Genomic DNA, 22606 nt, shown 5'->3' on the forward strand with positions numbered 1-22606 from the left:
TATTGAAGCATTTGTTGCTTCAGTTGTGCTGACAGGCTTGCAGTGCATGCAGGAAAAATACATGAAAACAGTTTGTAAAAATAATTCAAAATTAAAAACAAAAATAAATTGCAATTAAAGATAAATATTATAAACTATAAAATATCTACAATATTTTAGACACAACCATTATCAAAATAACCTGAAATCCTTTTTTTCTGAAATTCCGCACTGATAAATAATAGCATTTCTTTTTTCTTTTTACTGAATATTTTCAAACACATATTGATAGACACTCTATCCGTGATTTTAATAATAACTAAAGATTTAGGAATCATTACTGGATAAAAACAAATTTGTTCACTGTCAGTTTGCCATGGTTGAGTTTTAGCTAATGCATATATTTGCACACAAATCGCAAATGTACTGTGCATGCATGTGATAAGCATTAATAATGTTTATGTAATGTTAAATTAAATATCATTATATGTGTTGCCTTTAAATACAAACAGTGTCTGGCAGTGTCCAGTTTCTGGCTGCAAACAAGTGGTTTTTATCCTTCAATAAGCCCCAAGATGTTTTTCCTTTTATCTCATTCTCCCTTTCACACAGTTTCTCGTATCTAATGACATTTCAAACACCGGCTCAAAGCAGGAGGCCTCCATATTATGAACAAATTGTCATCTGAGGAACAGATGGTTTAAGTCTTGCATCCTCTGGAAATAAATTAACAGATAAAGCTACAGAACAAAGAAATCCAACGTCCCCTCTCTTCTCTATTTTGTGTTAAATGAGATGGCGTGGAGATGTTAAAAGCTCTGAAGGCGTCCTGTAATTGCTATGTTGTGCTTGGAAAAAAAGCTTTGCCACCATTAACCTCTCCTCAATACAATTCACTTCACATGTCTGGCAATTACGTGGCCAATAATGCTCCATTCTTGCAAATGTGTGTGTTCTAGTCTTCCTGTAATTAAATTGGGCTTTTCACATGTAATCTGAAATCGTGGAGAGGTCAAAAATGGGCACTTGTAATCACCATCGATCGAATTTGAAATAGAGGTGCAAATTTTTAATCCTCTATTTTTCTTCCATGCTAAATTGTCCTGATGGGAAGGTCAGAGATTCAGCTAAGGGGTCAGGGGTAGGACAGTATTGTTTTCTCCTTATTTTCAATCCTTGGCAGAATAGGAGTTCCTCTCTAAAATGCCATTCGTTCCTAGGTGATGTATCCTTCAAAGCATTTCATGTTGTCATTACAATCATTCTCCATATGCAAGTCCACATATGCTGCAATGCATCTTTCCAGCATTTTCTATGAAGTTAGACCTTTAGAATGATCCATTCAATTTGTTGACACCTACACAGTGCCCTGATGCGACAGCTGAACACGTTTATTTGTGATGCCATAAACATCCGTAGGACATTCTTTCAGCAACCTCTTCTTCAAGTTCTTTCTCTTTTAACAAAGCAGCAGAATAAGGATGTCAGTCCTGGTTTAAAGTGTTAAATACACTTGTGACTGCTATTAAATATGCGGCCACTGCTGGAACTTTACCCAGGGTAAAGTAGAGATTTTGGGCTGGTACTCTGTGTATTTCCACCACAGGAACCAGGATCTAAATAAAGTTCCGGGTAAAAAAATCCCCTCAGAAAGTCCCTTCTCGCAAGTTTGTACTTTTTCAAAGTTCTTGACATTTTGGGGGCGGGACTTGGGCACTAAACATGCTAATTAGTTGAGTTCACGCAGCATTGTGTTGTCAACCACCATTTATTCTGATAATTTTCAAAATATTACTGTTATTGTGTCATGAAATGTAGTTTTAAAAGTATTTCAGGTGAGAATGTAGTTGTTTAAAACTCAAATCTGAGGTTTATTTATAACCACAGATCAACGGGAGCTCAGTCCTCATGTATCCGCCGAGAGCAGTCTCAACTCGGCTAGTCCTTCTGACAATTGCAGCTGGCTCTGATGTCTCTTTAGTGGTAAAACATGAAATATAATTTGTTTTGGGTAAATCTAACAGGTAATCTTTGGTCTGTATTCAATTGATCTATATGTTAAAATGAAAATAAAAAGAGGCAATTGATATAATATTTTGTTTAATTGTAATGGCTGTATATATACACACACATGTCCCTAACTAAGTACATTTATTTGGCTATTATTATGTTTAAATGAAAAGGAAAGAAGGCAGTAGTATTTCATATCCTATTTCGTTTTATTGTAAATATACAGAGAAGAAAATTGCAGTAGCCAAGACGAGCTGACTGATGTTATCAAGTACGCTGCTGTTTGCAGAATTACCGGATTTGCGTAGTCGTGGACATCAAACTCCCGAGTCGAATGCGCAAAGTCCGAACTACCGAGGATGCAAGTCCGAAATTTGCATACTTTGTATTGAGAAACGCGCACTGACCTACATCACCAGACTATTTGCCTAATCTTCTCAGTACTTTAGACCACGGTGGAAAATCAGAAAGCAACAGGTCTGGGGGGGAAATAGTTCCTGGGGATAAAAAGTTCCTGGTACAATTGTTCCGGGTAATTTCGGTGGAAACGCGGCATTAATGTGTCAATTGCAAATTTACAGTCAGCTGTTATGGAAGTTGGCATCTTTGACAATTAGTTGGCTATTGTAGGAATATAAAAGTGCTTGAATTCAGTTATTCATAAACACCGTATTTGATTTGATTCTGATTGCTATTTTGATGAATAAGACAATTCAAAAGTCATACCTGTTTGTAAATATGCTCGTCAATCCCAGATACTGACTATATGAATGCAACCTCTAGATCAGCCACCATTTTGTTTGCATCCAAGAATGTAAAGTTCACAATGCCGGCATTTCCATTCGGGCTAAACGGTTTTGAGATCATTCGCCTGGACACATTATGTTTTTGGATGGTCCCCTCCAGTTGAGATTAGCTTAATTGGCTGTGAAGAGCAATGACTCGTGGGACTGCGCATGTTTGGTGCAGATAATTGCAGGGCTAGTGTGGCACACCCCAGTGCCCAGCTTGCAACTGCAGGTGGGTTGGCACGAGAAGTGCCTATCAAAGTGCACATCTGGGCCCTGCGGGGGTTGAAAACTTTCATTACACCCCTCTTTAAACTACCCCTCCGAATCCCCGCACACCCCTGCCAGATTTTCTTGCTGAAAAGCCCTCCAAAGCTTTTAGATGGTTTTTGTATGGTGAGGGCATAATTATTTTGTGTTTCGCTGTGATTTTCACTTGAAAGAGGCTTCGCACCTTTCATCTCGGCTGTTTATTGAATACACAGATGCGTGAAAATGTTTGACTGCCATTGTTTTTCGAGAGTCCATTAAATTCTCTACGTTATTATCTCATAACAGCAGTTTCTCGAGTGAACTCCTCAAGTTGTTGTATTCTTAGAGAGCTGTTTACAGTAATTACCCTGTTGAGGCAGATAGAGGCAGTAACTTTCGATGTCAGTAAACAATTACCCTTTTACTTTCAGGAAGAATTTCTGTGCTCGATCTCACGCCCAGGTCGTAAAAATCATCTCTGCTGCATTTTTACCGAGGTGAGAGAGAGGAAGAGACAGAGTGAAGGGCCTAATGGCTGAATGATGTTCATGCGATGCTCATGAGTTTTAAACATGCACATGGTCTTTTTTGGGTAATTATCGCGGGTCTCTGCTTCAACCTAAACAAGCTGACAGGTCAGCAGAGAGCTGTTCTATCTGCCTTGCAGTGGAAAGCTGAGAGGCCCATAATTCATCATTAGGATATCAGAGTCCAGGTGCAGATTAGAACTGACTGAGCCAGCGGCCAGGCAAAGTCAGGGCACTCAAGGAGGAAAATCTTATCCCACAGACAATTCCCAGGTCACGCCCGCTGTAATTGAAATAATTTTGCCCCAAGAGTTGTTTAATCTTCGAAAATCACGTGTAGGCGCTAGATTGAAGAAAGTACACATTTGATTGCATCTCCCAACCCGTTCCAGCTGGTCTCTTCTGCTTTTTGTAAAGGGATTGGGTGACACTTTTTCTCAATCCAAATGCTATCAAAACTGATACCTTTTTTAAGTGGAATGTTCTGTGATTTCTGAGGATAAAATAGGCAACTGCAACTGTTTAACTTTAATAATCATATAGGCCAATACTAATTATCAGACTGTTTTGTCAAAACCCCAAGAAATCAAAATGGACATTAATCTCTTTCTCATCATTAAATTAATCTTTCTCTTCTGATGACTCTTTCTGCACTGCAAAGATTTTTGTCCAATCAAATGCTCTTTAGAATAAGAATGCCCCTCCCCCTAATAACAACTGAAAGTGACTAGCTAGTAGCAAATCATGACTCTGAATGTTTTAAAAACAAAATGGCAAAAAAGGTTTTTATTTTTCTATTGGAAACACGTCTAGGACAGAAAACTGTGCTAATTAAGTAATTTAAAAGGATTCGCAATTGTTTTAAGTTATATCATACATAAACAATTAACATATTAATGAAAGTCACATTGGTAAAGCAAAATAGCTCCAGATGATGCTTCTTTTTGCTGCTGGGCAAGTTTTTTTTTTTTTTTGCTTAGATGTTCATGATACGCATGATACGTCAATATTTTTACAGGATCAATCCTCCCTAAAACATAATTAACACAAGCATCAATATTTCAAGATTAACCTGGCTTTTTTAGGCTCTCCAGCCCCAACTCACAGCACCCCAAACATTAATGTTAAAGTTAGCGCAAATGCTAACCGCAGACACAGTGCCGCACTGTAGCAGTCAGAGAGCCTGCGGCTCGAGACGCAACAAATCATTTGTCTGTTATTAACCCTGAGCCTGTAATTATGCAGATTGCCATAGATTTTCACTGGGTGCCAAGAAGTGAGATCCAGGGGTTGCTCTCAGCGTGGCAGGCGGACGCGAGAACGGCCGCGCATTACTGAACTTGCCACATTCATCACTGTGACTGATGGCACAGGCGGTTGGTCCCTGGGTCCCGGTGGTTAATGTAGTGGGTAATTAACTGTCATTTGCCTGGTAATAGGCCGATGATCAATGGTTTGTGAGGAAACAAATTCTAATTCGGCAGCTGATGAATGCATACTGAGGCCAGAGCGATTGAAGTCGCGGGGGTGGTGGCAGGAGAGAGGAGCTAGACGGAGAGAGGGAGCCACTGTCAGAAATTCAAATGCTTCTGGAGGTGGCGGTGTTATCATTCTTTATCTTTTCACTGGAAAAAGATGTACAGAAAGGAGAAAGTAATGCTTAATTTGTTACCCTTGATGTTCAGAAAATGCCCAAACAAAGAAAGCAAATAATACAAGCTTGACGTTTCAGATAAACGTTATGATTTGCTCAAAAATCTTTATTTTTTTCTTCCCATAACCTCAACTACCAATCCCAGCATAAAAACAACAACATTTTCTCCATTATAAATTTAATTTAAAACATTATCTACTAAGGTTGTACAGAATTCAGCCTCTGTTTCAATTCAAGAGCATCGGGATGACAGGAAATAGAACTGAACTGTGTAACTGAACTGGAATTCCAAGAAATTCAACATAAGCATTGTATTCTGAAAAATGAAGTGTTCTTCCACACTGGCCCACAAAAAGTAATGTAGTGAGCTGTAATGCAGTAATGTACAGTTACACTGTAACAAGGACACCTTAAAGAAAAAGTGTAAACTTTAATTCTACTTTCTTACATTCAAACTTATAATTGCATTTCTGCTTGTTACCTCAATTATATAATAATAATGAATAATCAATTAATAATCTATTTAAATTCAGGAAATGAATTAAAACATAAAAGACATTCTTAATTCAGTTGTGAATGGTGCAGAACCCTGAATACTACCCTGGATCATTACTGCTAAAATTAGAAATAAGTTTATAGTTCGAAATTAAATGAAAATTTTATGATCTTCTCCGTGGACCACTGGTTGAGTATAAGGGGTCCTAAAATGACACAGTTTGGACCATAAACAGAGTGTCTCATTTCTTTGTCTTATCTGAATCACTTGCATATTAGAGTCTTTGAATGGACTCGTTTGATAGGGAGTAATTTACAAGGATTTCATCAAGCTGGATGACATCGCTCATGCATTTTCCATTGGGGCACTGTCTAATGATTACAGTAAAGCTGCACGCTTGAGCCTCGCTTCTGCGACCACTAGGATAAAGCCTTGTGGAATAATTTAATTGGTGTCTGTTTTCCTCTCATCAAATATGTGCCATTCAACTGTGAAAAGCCGCTGTGCACCTCTAACACCTTTTGTGTCCAATCAGGTGGTACTGATTGTGCATTCTCTTTTAACTTATGAATCAGAGCCGCCATGAATTTTAATTTCACACTGCCTCTTCAGCCTGCTAAAATATACATGCTAGTTTGTCAACCTTTATGTCAAAGGGAGTTTGATGTCCTCTATAATACTCTACAGATATTACACAGCCACTGACCATTGACTGAAAATTGGACTGAGCGATTGTACCGTTGTACATTTTCCTGACCCTACAGAACATAAATGGGAAAACTGGTCTGCATTTGTCTCCGGACTCTCAGGTCTTTCTTTGCAGACTGCATTTAGAGAACATGCACCAACGAATTCATTACAAGCCAAGCACGCTTAATTTGCCGCCTCCCTTGAGAGCCATTAGCGTCTGCAGCATCAAACTGGCAGACCGGTGAAAGACAAGTGGCAGGTAGGGCTTCATCCGTCTTACCGCTCCTCCCCTTTTCCTGTTGGGCTGAGAGAGTTCTCTGAGATTCTACTGTACGCAGGGACATTAGGAGCTTGTGGCACAGTTCCCTACTTACTTTTAGCAGCAGTGGGTCATTATAATGTCTGTGGAAATTCCCCACTAGTGGTCGATATATATAATGTATCTTTATTATCACTTTTTATCAATTTAATGCATCCTTTCTGAAAAATAAATAAATTATATATATATACATATTTTCAGAAAGGATGCATTAAATTGATAAAAAGTGACAATAAAGATACTTTTTAATGTAACATAATATTCTAATGTTTCTACAAATAATACTACAAATAAATCTTGTGTTCATGAGAAAACTGGAGTAATGGATGCACATACGCATATATATACAGTATATATATATACACACAGTATATATACAGTATATATATATATATATATATATATATATATATATATATATATATATATATATATATATATATATATATATATATAGACACACACACACACACACACACACACCTCAAGTGTACATTAAAGTAATTCACATAGTAAAAAAAAAATTGGAAAATTAAAAGTGTATAAATAATAACTGGTCTACTGAAAAATGAATAATTACTTTCTAAAAATTTAAGCTGCACTTTTTGTGTTTTTCTAAAAAAATAATTTAAGGATTGCAGATCAACATTATGCCACAAAAGCTGCAAATAGAGTTTAACTTGCGTCAAACTTTTTAAAACTAGTATTTAAAACAAGCTGTACAATGTTTATATATCAAATACGAGTTCAGATACATAAATTGGTTGGCTTGAAAAACATTTCAGTAAATTCTCAAGACTACCTTTGCACAAGATCTAACTCAACTTGGAACTCAAACATAAAGGAGTATATTAATGTGCTGTGTGAAATGTAAGCCAAGAGTAAATCTGTCAGTTTTGAAACAAGGGAATAGCTAAAAACAGCAGTCAGAATGAAGCTGCAAAACAAGTTCCCCAAGGAACATTACTGTGCATCAAGATACCCCACTTATATCTAGTTTCTGATGGATCACAATCCATTCCACAGAAAAAAAATACTGTCTTTTCTTTAAATAAAAAAACACATTTCTCTGTGTAGTGCATGTAATACACAGCCAGATTCTCAGGTGAGAGCAGTTGTCTTCACTCAATGCTTTGTGTTTTTGAAAAGCACAGACCTCTGTCCTCAAATGCTCAAAGCAAAAAGGCATGACTGTCCAATTCCAGTAAAGGTATTGGTTACATTAAATTTGCACGAGACCAGACATTTTGAGCTCACAGCTCGCTAGAGTGGCAAACCCAATATTAGTTTGATTCAACCTGATGACAAAAAGACCTTCGAGCGTCATTTTTCATATGGATAGTGTCTATCATTCATCAGGGTGAAATCTGGCATGTGCATAAATGCAAATTAACATGCAAATAAATACATGCATCGTAATAATATATCAGCGAGCAGTGAATCTATCCTTTTTTATATTTGCATTTAGATCTTAACTATATAATTGCAAGATGTTAGTGGAAAGAAAATATGCCTCATCATTTTATCTCTTTCATGCTGAGGCCTTCTGGCTATGCACTTTTTCTGAAAATAGTGGAGACGTGATATCACGAAGGTGTCTATATTTAGACAGCTCAAAGAAAAAGGTAAAATCCTTTTAACTAAATCGGCACCAATCCACAAGATGAACTCTTGTTTCCTTTCTCCTCATAACTGGAAAGCTATTGTAACCCTTAATTTTGTTGGTATTCATGAGAGTACAATCTATCTGCTCAGCTCTTTTTTATTTGCCTGTGGGAAACATAGTTTCTGAAAGTTAATAAACAACCCTGCATATCCCAGACGCCGAGATCATTTATCAGATTGGGATCTCTTACAGAGCTGGAGAGTGGCATGCAGTTTTATCATTTTAACAACGACAGCTAAAAGTGCCCGAAGAAGTCCGCCTAATAGGTTATTTTGTTATATGATTTTGTTATCAGATATTTATTTTCCCCCTTCCTCCCTTTACTCGGTCTAGGTCGCGGTGGCGTAACAGCCATGAATCCCTAATGAATCCTCTCCGTAATGTCCCATGAGCGGACTGGAAGATAATAGGCTCATCCCTGGGCAGCGGCTCAGTAGCACTAACCTCATACGGCCTGGACATCTCCATGATGGTCACATCGCACTCCACTTACGTGTTTTAGTCTAATGCACAGTCTTTTTGAGCCTTAAATATCGTAGAAGAATGCATTATGGAAATACTGGCAGACTCTTGGTATCACTATAGTTTTTTGGATTATATTCACAAGCTTCACAAGATTCATTTTGTTAATCATTCTGGAGTAAAACACTATAATAATGTGTATAAAATTATAAACTTGTACAACAAACCCCCATAAATTAGAATGAAAAAGATGATTCATTAAAGGGCAAACTCATAAGAGTCATTTGTATGTTCTTGATTCATTAGAAAGAACCCGTTAATCAAATAAAATAAAAAATCAAGTTCAAGGCACTTCAGTGTCTATAACTTTTAATATTTTTGAGCATTATCAAATCTGGTTGATAAAAAGTAAAGCTTATTATCTAATTATCTGTGTAACACAGTAAGGTTAAAAGAGTATTTTGAGTGTGAACTGGACTACACTGTTTTTGATTCATTAAATAGAACCAGTTCATAAGAGTCATTTGCTTGTGTATCCAACGACACTGTTTGCTTTGTATGTCTTTGATTTACTAGAAAGAATGGGTTCATAAGAGACATTGTTTATGAATCAGATTTCACTGGTGGCTTTGTGTGTTTTTGATTTACTAAAGAAAAAAAAAACTGGGTTCACAAGAGACAAGAGTTAACTGTATTACGTGGTTGTTCTTTATATCTTTGATTCACTAGAAAGAAACTTTCATAAATGTCATTTGTTTGTGAATCAGACAGAACTGTTTGCTTTTTATGTTTTTGATTCTCTTAAAAGAACTATTTCGCAAGATTCATTTGTTCATGAATCACCCTTATTTTCCCATTTCAATCTTAACGATATGGTTTTATCAAGTGGTTCTGACCCAAAAAAAACTTATTTTCTGACCCTAACACATATTTTTCAATCTTTCAGGTTGTTCGGCGTGACTGGGAACTGTGCGGCTTGCAGCAAACTCATCCCAGCATTTGAGATGGTCATGAGAGCCAAGGAGAACGTCTATCACCTGGACTGCTTCGCCTGCCAGCTGTGTAACCAGAGGTTAGTCAAATCATGTTCAGCTTTTTCAACATTTTGAAGTACTTAAACATATGTATCTCTGTGCAGATGTGCTGAGCCTCTTAAAACTAAAAGGCTTTCTTGAATCCAAAGCATCTCACAGTACATTTACTGCAAGGACAGTCCCCGTCAACCCCCATACCGTGTATTGCTAAAGGGCAAAATGGAGATAGGGAATCCCAGCAAATCTCCGGTCCATGAATCATACCCTCTAGGGTTTGAAAAATGACTTTCGGATTAAAGCCCACCACCCTACCACAGAAAGACAGTTTGGGCAGATTTTTTCTTATCCAAATTACATCAGTGTGTTTACTACAAGTACAGTCTTCCTGGAGCAAGAAGTACATTGCTCAAGGGCAAAACAGTGATTTAGGGGATAACTCTCAAGCACATGAATCGCCCTTCTGGGGTTTGAACCAGAACCTTACGATTGCGGGCACAGTTATATTCAACTAGTGAACCACCATCATTCGCAATTTCTAGTGATTGTTACCAACAACCTCTGAACCACAAGCCCATTTGTGTCACAAATAATAGACACCTTTGTCTCCAAAGAGGTTTATAGTGCATCTCACCCTCAAGCATCAAGACACAGTGATCATCAGGAACAAAATAACTCAGTTTAAACCTCAAATCGATTTGAGGTTTAAACAATCACTGCTGATCATGTTAGGTTTTAAAAGTAAACAAGTACTTTTCTACATTTCATTGTATTGAATTTACTTATATTCTAAAGAGTAGAGATTATTATGTTTTTTTTCTCTCTTTTTTACATTCCATCACCCCTAATCTTGAATATTTGCATATGTCCTTGTTGTTGCAGTCATGAGTAGTGTTGTTGGCTGCCTGTTTTAATCTTAGTTTTAGTCTAGCCTTTGTGTGAAGCTGTCATTTTTTTTTATTAGTTTTAGTCACGTTCATGCTCTTTTTAGTCTAGTCAAGTTTCAGTCAACTAAAATCTGAGCATTTTAGTCTCATTTTTGTCAGAATTATTCACAACTATTTTTGTCTGGTTTTAGAGGACGAAAACTGATGACATTTACTCTAGTTTTAGAGTATTTTAGTCTCTTTTTAGTAATGCAATTCTATTTAACCCAGTCAATATAGTACAAGTACCTAGTAGTATAGACAAAACCAACATTTTCTTTTAGCCAAACCCATTTCAAACAAGGTTATCTTATTATATTATTGTTACCTTATAGACTCAAGAATACATCCATTCCAGACACGGAAGACGCTCTGTTTGATTTTGATTTTTCCCACCAAACATATTAGAAGTATACACATCGGTCCCTTTTTCTGTGTCAGACATAACTTTGTGTGTTGTCGTCTTCTAAATAATACTGCGAGTGGGACTTGAAGTGTTGTCGCCTGCGTCTGCGCAGTGCGACCTGATGCGGCCCCTGAAGAGAGACAGAAATACTGCAAAATAATAATAATAATAATAACGCGATTAAACAAGACAAAATAACGTTATAACATTTCGTTTCATCTCATTTTGGTCAACGAAAATGAAGAGACATTTTAGCATAGTTGTTATTTTGTAAACCACATTTAGTCTCGTTTTTATTCGTCAACAATATTGCATTATACATTCAATTATTCTCATTGTCACATGACCAGCATTTACGTTGCATCTCATCTGGTGTTCGCCACGTGATAAAGGTTCGTTGACAACGATATTTAGTCATAAATTTAGTTGACGAAAGCAACACTTGTCATGAGAGGACCACATTGCATTTTTTCAAACATTTTTGTGAAATGTCTAAATAAATTATTTATTTCTGTGGTTCACTACAAAAACAGCAATTTAACACCTAAATATTCTGTGGCCTGTGGTTTTCTTCATTACTTTGGGAAAAATTGTGTTATTTGTTTTCATTCTCTCTAAGAAGAAAGGCCATTTGTCTTAGAACGTGGCCTCAGCACGGGCTATTCAATAGATATCTGCTTCATATTAACACATAGGTGCTGGAGAGCAGTACACATGAGAGGGGCAGATTGCAGGATCCGGTTACGCTCAATTAACACCGGGTTATTGTCTTGCCTCTTCACTTGCTTGCACGAACCACGCTCACCTAATCTAAGAAGTCAGCTAATCTTCATCAGCAGAGTCACAGACAGGTCCACCCGCTCACCCAACATTACAGCCCATTTAGAGCCAGGCAAATCTTTCTTTTTACATTAGGCCAGCCGATCAACTGTTAAATATAAAATCTGCGTCAGTCTGCTTTACACGCTCTGATGAGGCCTCTAGAATGCATCTTTCATTCGTCCATTACAACAAGATTTATAGCATGGAGATGATGCTAATTGCCCACATTTCAGACTGAAGCTTAAATTTCCTGTCAGTTTATTGACATTTTTGGTTGTTTTGGCAAAGAGTCGGATGGTGGCCTTCGCAACAAACTCACATTCGGAGGTTCTAAACAGTATTCTTACGCCATGCTTTAAAATGCATTGCACTACATGAAAAATATAAAATGAGATCCAGTTTATTCTGTTCAAAGTTTGGGGTCAGTAAGATGTTTTGAAAGAAATTAATACTTTTATTTTGGAAGGACACATTTAATTGATTTAAAGCGAAAGTATATACATTTATACTGCTGCAAAAGATTTCCATTTCAAATAAACACTTTTATCTTTTCAACTTTCTATTCAATCCAAAAATGTATCATGGTTTCAACAAAAATATGAAGTAGCACAGTGGTTTTAAACATTGATAATACAAAAAGTTTCTTGCACACCAAATCAGTATATTACAATGACTTCTGAAGGATCAAGTGAAACTGAAGACTGGAGTAATGAGTGCTGAAAATTCAGCTTTGCCATCACAGAAATAAATATTAAAATACATTTAAATTAAATATAGGTCAACAGTATGATGATGCCACTTTGATTTCTAATTAAGTAACCAATTTAATTAATGTTTTTCTAATTAAGTGAAATTCATGTATGCAGCTTTAAAAGATGTCTAAATATGCATTAGGCCCACTATACATTACAAATTACTTAACGCTGTATTTATCCTGACTTAACAAATAAATCGATACATTATAAAGGACTTCTTGCATCAGATCTCCTATGGTCTAAACACTACCCAAGAGAGGACCTGATATGCAAATACCCCCCATTTGACCAAAAGAAAATTCATTTGTCAACAAGCTGACGAGACATTATCTCCACAGACACCCGCCACCCGACACGTCTCAGACACTTTGTTGTTCTGTCAGTGCCTTTCATGAAAGCCTCGCAAATTTTGATGGACTCCTCCAAAAGAGAAAAGGATGGCAGGGCTTTTCATGACACGTCCGTCATTGTGACAGATCGCCGCATTATCCCGAGTACAGCCTGAGTTCAGTGATGCTCTTTGATAAACATCAACACAAACAGCAAGACTGTCTCAAGAGCCTTTAATAGAAGGAGAAACACATTGCACATTATTGTTTCCACTAACTAATCGGGCCTGATTTGATTTTTTCCGTTTGTTTTGTTCTATGGACTTAGAGCTTGAATGAAAACGATCAATAAATCAGGGGTAAAATCACTAATTTTTGTAGTTCTAGGGCCACATGAAATCAAAAATAGAGTTTTATGGCTTTTATCTACTTCCATATACATCCCACCCTGCTTGTACCCTTCTCATTTCGACTCTTCAAACAATATTAAAGAGGCTGTGGCCTTTAAAAGAGCCATCTAATCCATCTTACAAAACGCTCTCCTCGCGGTCAGTGACATGGGACAGGCATTCTGATGCTGGGAGCAGGCTATCGGGTCGGTAGAGGTCACACCGTATAATTATGCTTCTCTATGAGGGTCAGTAATGTCCCGACATTACCGTTTGATGCTTAAATTATTACAGTCAAGCTTTTAATACAGCTGGGCCACCCCTCCTTTTCCCCACACACATCAGCAAGGCCATCGTCTCTTACAGAATCGTTTCATTAGTCAGGCCACACAAAAGCACCATTAAATACCGTGATTAGCTTGATTTCCACAAACAGTGTTGAACTATGACTGGCTTGCATATATGAAAAACCAGAAACTTCCACACAATATGGTAACAAATCTTTTAAGTGGACAAGTTGTTAATATCCTCACTTTGAAGACGGACTAGCATTTGACACCCATTTTTGCATCAAATTAAAGTTTCTATTTAATGATATTTCTTTTATTGTTTTAGTTAACAATAACAGCACTGCTAATCACTGACTGAACACTATGTTTCAGATTTTCATGACATTACAGAGGACATCAGACATGCTCTGTGTCGTCGGTAAAAGTCTCCAATCATTCCGTGCAGCTATAATTAATCTGGCATGATTATTCATGGGTTGGATATGAATTTGCTCACCTGGCTTGAGGTTATATCCTCAGCTTAACAGGGATCATGGCAACAGCCATGGCGGTGAGCGCGAGCACAGTGTGTTTGTGGGGTTTTGAGGCTCTAGACAGCTAATCGATGAGGCTGTCGTCCGCTCAGGCCTCATGAGCCAAACTCAGGAGTCCCAGTTCCTTGTGATGAGCCCAGGCCAAGATGCTCCGAGGCCCCATGAGAGATCCGGAGAAGGCCTGGGTGGCAGGGCAGGGAGGTCATCGGTGCGGGTCACCGTCTTTGTCATAAAGTCTGGAAAGCCAGAGCCAAATTGGGCTTTATGTCCTTAGGGACTGCAATAACTAAACTACGCCACAGACGACAGTCTTGACCACTCAGAGACATCTGCAAAGCTCATTCGATAGAAGAAACCATGCGGTAGCATTGCAGACGGTGCGGCAGATCCACTCTATTCTGTCGGATAATGTCTTGTTCACATCTAATGACGTTCACTTTCTTTCTCTCCGTCTACGGACCTCCCTCCGTGATTCATTTCCTCTCTCTTTTCCCTCACTCTTTCAAGTCCACTCTCCCCCACTCAGCTCCAACATGTTATTTCACAGAAGAGGAATGTTACTACTCTAGTTAACAAAGACCTCGGAGGCAAATAGCTGGCGAAGCCATACATCATTAAGTCCACTGCCTTGGAAGCCATCTTTTCTTTAACAAGATGGGTCTCAAAAGACATATTCATCATTACTGTCACACCTGAGGAAAAGGAGAGAGGCAATGACGTAGAAATGAAAGGGAATATAAGAAACAAAAATAGAACAATGTAAAGCCAAATGTTAATCAAAAATATAGGGCTGACAATCAATTAAAATATAACTGATTTAATTAGAATAATATGCCGATTAATTGATCAAATAAAATAGCATTTCATAAAATGCATATATCTATAAAGGTTTTGTTTAGAAAATGAAGAGAATTGAAATATTTGTATTTAATTTATTTTAATAATACTATAAACAAAATACAAAAAAAAAACAAGGGCAGAATAAAGCAAAAATGAAGGTGGTACTTTTCTAATTGCTCAGATGTAAGGAAAAAACTTTTATAATAATGTTACATTTCCTAACATTATTTAAAGCATTAGGTATCATGAACTAACAACAAAATATTTTTACAGCATTTATCAATCTACAGGTTAATATTAATTTCTAAATATTCTATTGTTAATTAAATAAAATTGGCCAAACCAAAATCTATCTCTCTCTCTCTCTCTCTCTCTCTCTATATATATATATTTCTATATATATCTATATATATATATATTTCTATATATATCTATCTATATATATATATACATATATATATATATATATATATATATATATATATATATATATATATACACAGTGCTCAGATAAATTTGTAAATGTAATTTACATATGGGTCCATGATTAATTGCAGAATTTTTTTTTCATCACATTTTTTTCTTTATAATTAATTACACTCAATTAATGTTTTAAAGTGGCAGCCTTCGAAAAAAAAAAAAAATAGCTGAAAAGCCCCAGATTTATTGGTCATACCAGAGCAAACACTACAGCATATCAAATGCATTTACTTATTTTTCCTCCACTTGATGGGAAATACTAAATGTAATTAAAGCAATCTTAAATTGAACTCATCTGGGATGAGAGATTGAAAGGGAGGGCGAGGAGGATGCATCAAACTAAGGGTAATGTAGGTGCTCGGAAACATGTGGTGATCGGTAATGACTACACAAGCAGAAAAAACGGAGGGCAGCACAAGGGCATTGATTACCGCTACCTCTGACGGGCTGACTGCAATATCCTCGTCATAATTGGCACACAGATGTCACAAACGCTGTTGACATTTCACCAAGCAGAAACCAATTTGGCACTGCAAAACTGGGCGGCGACGAGGCTAAAAGGAAACAGAAAACACAGGCTGTAAATAAACACAGAGAGATCCTATTAGCCGCAAAAGCGAGAGAACGAACGAGTGAGATGGAGGTGCTCAGAAGAAGAGGTGGAGAGGGCCAGGATGTCAGAGAAGACAGACACTAATGGATTCCTGGCAAGAATGTGTCATTTAAAACAGGACGTTTTTATTGGAGTAAATGACACCATTACATTAAGCACACCTCTGCTTTGTGTTAATCACCGTGTCAACAAGCGCGATTAATGGATATTACTTGTTGATACTTGGTCCAAACTAATGGCTGTGGCTTCCCGCTTGACACTGCCGTGTATAACAAATAAAAAAGTTTTCAGAAGTGCGTGTGTGTGTTTGTGAGGGAGGAAGCCTTTTACAAAGTATCGCAGTGCTTGCTCATTATATTCAACAATGATGGAAAGGGTAAAGGCGCTCCGATCATATTCAACCCCTCCTGAGGATGTTTGAAGGAATACTGTATGCTCAATACAAATTATGCATAATAGTGATTACCACAAAAAAAAAAAACATTACGTTTCTCTAAAAAAAAAATTAAAAAATTTTTATCACAGTGAAGCAAGGCTAATCCATAATGTGTACAAAATTATTTTAGTTAAAAAAAAAATCACTAACTAACCTTTTGTCTAAACATCCAATTAATAACTTTGTTGCAATGACAATGTACAGCCTAAAACCCTAAAATGACTTTAAAAATCATTTAACATGATTACATGTCAAATAGTACAAGTCTAAACAGAAAAATTGTGCTTTATAAAATGAGGTTCACATTTCTGCTTTGAAATCCTGCAAAAGTTCTCAGGTTATATTTTATTACAGTAGTCCACTTTAGACATTCTAGACAACTAAATGTCAACTATCTCTCAAAAATTTGCAATTACATGTCAACAAGCTCTCATTAGAGTATTAGACTGTTAGGTTAGCATTAGGGTTAGTAGAATAAGTCTGTTGGCAGGCCGTCAACATAAAGTGTTAGCAGATAATACTCTAATGAGTGGTATTTGACATTTAAGTGCAAAGTTACTTATGATAAGTAGAAAGACTAAAGTGGACTGTCAGAAAGTGTTACCAATTGGCCCCATTTACTTCCATTGTAAGTGCCTCAAGGTAACCTTGATTTATGCTTTTTTTTTAAAGAAAACGATGGACAAGTCTAAATGATTTTCTTTGGTAAATGACAGTTATGCCACAAAGCCCTCAAGCTTAAAGTCATTATGTAACAGAAATAGTATCTGCAATATTTTGGTGTCCATCATAGTGAAACAGGTAATTGAAAAAGTAAAAATAATAATAATAATAATTATATATATATATATATAAATAATGTAGGGCGGGAACTTCAGATCACTTCAGTACAGTCCACTGGTTTTTCACCAGTTCTTCATTAGAAGATCGAAGCATGATATTTTGAAAATGTAGTCAAATCTAATTAAATCATTCACAGTAAAATCAATAACAGACAGATTTACCATTTACATTGCAGAATTTAACTTGGCATAAACCCAGACCGTTCCTTTAATGCCAGTAACTTTCTAGTAATCCTGAAGACTTTTATTAGCTTGTTCAGCTGTGTTTGATTAGGTTTGGAGCTAAACTCGGTTTGCCTAACATTGTATTCCCAATACAAACTTTTAATCATTAAAATGGTACCAGCAGACATTCGAACACATCGCCTTTCTCCTCGTACACAGGCAGGAGAGTTTAGTAAGGAACGCTGGCCAGTAGACACGAGCGCTCGCCGGCGCTCTGACCTTGTCGAACTCTCGCTACAAGCAAGATAAGTGGCCCTCAGGATGGCTAAACACACAGAGCGCTCGCTCTCGATCCCTCTCTGCCGCCTTCTTTGTCTCTCTCTTCTCCCTGACCAACATAATCTACTTTCCAAAAGGTCAAGTGAGACAGTAGCCCGTCAGGCAGCGCTAAAGCCTGCGCTCCGTCTGTGGGGTATATTTATGAAACAGCTGCAGGTGAAGAAGATGCTAGGTGCACTCTAGAGATACTCTTTCCAAACCGACTGACGTGTCCGCAGGATAATGTACACTAATATTTGTGGGGGCGGGATGCGACTCTGTGGGGAAGCCTGCAACTTTAGCTAGTAATGAGTCCTTCTGCGTCTCTCTCGAGTTATGTAAACACCATGTTTCTGTTTCTCGTTTCGCCTCCATGCAGGTTCTGCGTCGGAGACAAGTTCTTCCTGAAGAACAACATGATCCTGTGCCAGACAGACTACGAGGAAGGACTGATGAAGGAGGGCTATGCGCCACAGGTTCGCTGACCACCCCAAGACCCCGCTGCTCTAAGAAGGGGAAAGAGCTGTGAGAGGTCTTGAAGGAGGACATGCAATCAGACACAAAAAGCACTAGTGTCCTCTCCAGCCCATGTACTTTGCATTGTATATACGAAGAGCCCAAATAAGGGACGTGTTTTGTACAGATTAGCCATAGAGACATTTTTGGTAAGTGGAAGAATCTTTCGAAGATGGACCAGGTCTGTGGTTTGGTTTTAATGACGCTGCCTAACGGCCTTATGAAGACAAGACATTTCAAAGGCCCAACTTTTGTGAACTTAAACACACACAAAGTCCACATTGCAATTCTAAGTCACTTGCTTTACAGGGTGAAGACCACAATTTAAAAAAAAGAATAAAAAAAATCAAGTATTTATTGGCGAATGAGTTTGCGAGAAGAAAATGAGCCATGTCAACATAAGATCTCAGGTTGAATGGGTTTCCTCATTGTCCTTTCTCTTTCATTACATTGTGTTTTAATTACGTTTCCAGTGACAAGTTATTTGGAATAAACACCAACAGCCAATCAGAAGATATTTGATGTTTAATGTACAGTTGCGAGAACCAATGAGATTTCATAGTGGACGGAGCTACCCAGAACAATGCCACAGATATAGACGCAATGTCCTGGCTGTTTAGGATACCTTTCGCAAAATCGCACCTGGTTAAGGTGTTCGCTTTCTAACAGATCTTTGGGCTTCAACATGTGGTGTGATTTCATAAGCGACGTTTTGAAAAACTTCTTTCAGCCTGTTTTATACCTTAAAGACCCCACTGGTCAAATGCAAACTCTTTGAACATTTGGGTTTGGCACATGTGTAATGGGTTGGGAAATGATGGGTTTGTTGCTTTCTTCACTATATTTATTTAATAGGCTTTTCGTCACTGCACATAACTCAAGGCTCTATTCCTGACATGTTTATACCTGAACTGAATCACCACTCAGTCGCCAAGCATCTCCTCCAGACGTGATGGATGTCACCTCATATTTTTTTTGTGCAGGCTGTGTTGATCAGCTGCCATGGTCCTCTTTAAACACAATCAGGTTGCATAAACTTGGCATTACTGGAGCACGTGAATACCTGGTTGGAGGATTTGCCTTTACCGGGTTTTGTTTACTGTCAACTCAAGGCAACACACAAACGCAAATCACTACTGTAGCCTACTACATTGATAATCTTTTCCTGGGCTATGACTTCCTTTGGAAACCGAGGACATAGCCTAGAAAATATGAGGACAAACCTAATTTGTATAATGGTGGTTGTACATATTTTAAAAAACTCTTTTTTTTGCTTGCTGTTGTATATGGATTTTCTTTTTATGTGTTATTCAGCATGAGATGTTTATTTTTAGGACGTGTACATACTGTACTGTAATCATTTTAAGCACAAATGTAATACAGTTTTATTGTGTTAGCACTGTCTGATGGCTTTCTTTGTGTCCTCTTTGTTTTTTTTCACAAAAAGCATTTGGCACTTTCCACAAAAGGGAACAAAATAGTATTTGAAATACTTTTTCCTCATTACCAAAAATAAAATAAAATGAATGAAAGTATATATATATTTAAAAAAAGAATTCACATTTTTATTAATGAATAAAAAATAAATAAAATAAAATGTTTTCTTAAAAAAATCTTAATTTATTTTTACATATAATTTGTTTAATGGTTAAATTTGAGCTTCTACAATGGGTCCAAATGATGTTATTGTTTTTAACTGTTTTTAATTTTAGAATAAAGTGAAGATGAAGCTGGAACTGGTCAAAATCCCCATTTTAAAGAACGACATCATGCAAACTTACCTTCAGTTTATGTACTGTTGATAATAGTTTATTAAAATGTATGTAATAGTATTCTCATAATAACAAATATGGATAGATCTTTCGCTCTCTCTTTCTTTTCTCTCTCTCTCTCTGTGTGAAGAAAGCTGATGGGCCAGTTTGCATACACTGTCATTTCTAAGACGGAGTGTTTACTGAAGCAATTTGGGTTAAGTGCCTCGCTCAAGGGCACAACTGTGGATGCCAAGCAGCCAGTGGTGAAGCTTCAGGTCTCCACTCCATTAGCCTATCCACCAGACCATGCTCCACTTCCGGTTCTGAGATTGATCATAAGTGCAATTTGTCATTTTGTCATCCATTTTGTTGTCACTGCCCCTCAAATTTTTCCACCCCTTTAGTCTGTAGGAAGGAAAAAAGGGCAAGAGAGAAATAAATGGATCCACCAGTCCAGCTGAAAACAGCTGCGTGTTTAACCGCAAGTTACTCCGCTTTGGCTAGGGTAGACACCCAGTAAAAAAATAACCCTGACACAAAACTATTTTATCCTGCAAGGGTTTTTTTAGACTATGTAATGCACACAGAGTGCAGTTTTAAATAGTCAATATCCTGCTGAGATTCAGAACAACAGCAAGTGTGATATGGCTTTTATTCGTTACATTTATAAACTTCATAATGAGTAACAAAAATAACCCACTGACTAAATAAATAAAATGCTTTTTTAAGCAGATGAATATTTTAATTAGTTTAATTATTGGATGTGATTTGCATCAAGCCTTAAAATGCAATTAAATTCTTCAATTCATTTTTTATATATTTTACATTTTTATTGATGACAAAATGAAATGCAAAATAAAAAAAAAGATGCAAAAAATTTAATCTAAATAATTACAAATAAATAACTAAAGAACAAAGATTTGTATATTCTCATATCTCATAAAAATAATAACCACACATATATACCACACATATACACACATATATGTCTCGTATCATGTGGCTGATTTTCTAAACAAAAATCTAATAAGTTAAAAAAAAAGTTAACAATTTAAATAAATCAGAAGTTAAAACATTTTTATTTTTTTATATAACCAAAAAAAAATAAAAATAAAAAAAATAAATCAACCACAAAATGATACAAGAGACATGAAACTATTATAGCAACTGTGTGTAGAAAAATCAGCTGCTTGAGACAATAATCAGATACATATTAAAGGTCATTACACAAACATTTGATCAGAATTATGTATTCCAGAGAGTAAAAACCGGCGATATTGTCTGCCAATAAATCTATACAAGTATGTAAGAGAGGCCCACACTTGAGCTATTTAACAGCTTTTGTAGTTTGCTTAGTTGCAAGCAAAGCCAGAATATTACTTGAAGATCCTCTTTACTGTACAACTGAAACACTGAGATTAAAGTTCTCCATCTAATTAAGGAGGCTGTTTAAAGTAGCCTGTGAAGTTTGACAACAGCGGCACTCACATCGCATTACAGCCTATAATAAGCAGACCAATTAAACTAATTGAATTTCTTTAGTCTGAAACACAGAGGGAAAAATGTCTTTGATTAGACTCAAGCTGTTAAGTCCTTCCATAAAAAGCAGAGACGCCTCTGAAACCTCACTAGATAACAATCCAGTCGACGAGAAATGGGGGATCTACTCCGCTAATTTATCGTAATTTTCTCATATGTTGAAGTGTTTGAAGGAAGATATAATGAAACCATACTGTTAGCGGTAACACTGTGGTCATTATATATATAATATATATATATATTTATACAACAAAAGTACTTAAAAGTGCAACACAATCTTGCACAATATCAATATCACTGTTGATGAATATCAAATAGTTGTTTACAACATATAAAGAAAAGGGTCTGAATGAGCATGAGTGTGCAGCACTACTTGCATGCTACATTCTGAACTAAAATAATAATAATAATAATTCCAAAATTATTTAAATACAATTTTAATCAGATTTCAACTGTCAGATTTGGTCTTCAAATAAATAATAGTAATCAAATTTCACTTGTTGAATGTTATTTGGAACACGTCTTAAAATAAAATACATAAATAATTTGTAAGTGAGGTCTTGAAATTTACTTAAAATAAAAACAATATATACAAAATAAACAAAAGTCAAATGTTCAGAATAATAAATCAATAATTGTATTAATATTTAAAAATTAAAAAATAAACATTTTATTTCACATTTTAATTGCTGGATTTGATTTGGATCAGATCTAGGAAAAATCAATCAATCAAATTTAAATCAGATTTTAATTGGTGAATGTGATTTGGATCAGATCTT

The 22606-nt window shown here is 36.5% G+C and overlaps 1 protein-coding gene and 1 long non-coding RNA gene across 4 annotated transcripts in view; one reads left to right on the plus strand and one right to left on the minus strand.

Annotated features, from left to right (window-relative positions):
* LOC113078233 (LIM domain only protein 3) overlaps positions 1–19930 on the plus strand; it is a 41730-nt gene extending 21800 nt beyond the window's left edge. For all 3 annotated transcript variants that reach the window (XM_026250558.1, XM_026250556.1, XM_026250555.1), the window contains exons 3-4: positions 9790–9915; positions 18398–19930. In XM_026250558.1, the coding sequence (XP_026106343.1) occupies positions 9790–9915; positions 18398–18503 (232 nt within the window). In that variant the 3' untranslated portion in view covers positions 18504–19930. The remainder of the gene's footprint in view (positions 1–9789; positions 9916–18397) is intronic.
* A 496-nt stretch (positions 19931–20426) lies between these two features.
* The window catches only part of LOC113078235 (uncharacterized), a 30403-nt gene continuing 28223 nt past the window's right edge, over positions 20427–22606 (minus strand). The window contains exon 3 of the long non-coding RNA XR_003281472.1: positions 20427–20693. This is a non-coding gene — a long non-coding RNA (uncharacterized LOC113078235). The remainder of the gene's footprint in view (positions 20694–22606) is intronic.

This window comes from Carassius auratus, unplaced genomic scaffold (genome assembly GCF_003368295.1).
Source record: "Carassius auratus strain Wakin unplaced genomic scaffold, ASM336829v1 scaf_tig00024766, whole genome shotgun sequence".
Classification (NCBI taxonomy): Eukaryota; Metazoa; Chordata; class Actinopteri; order Cypriniformes; family Cyprinidae; genus Carassius; species Carassius auratus.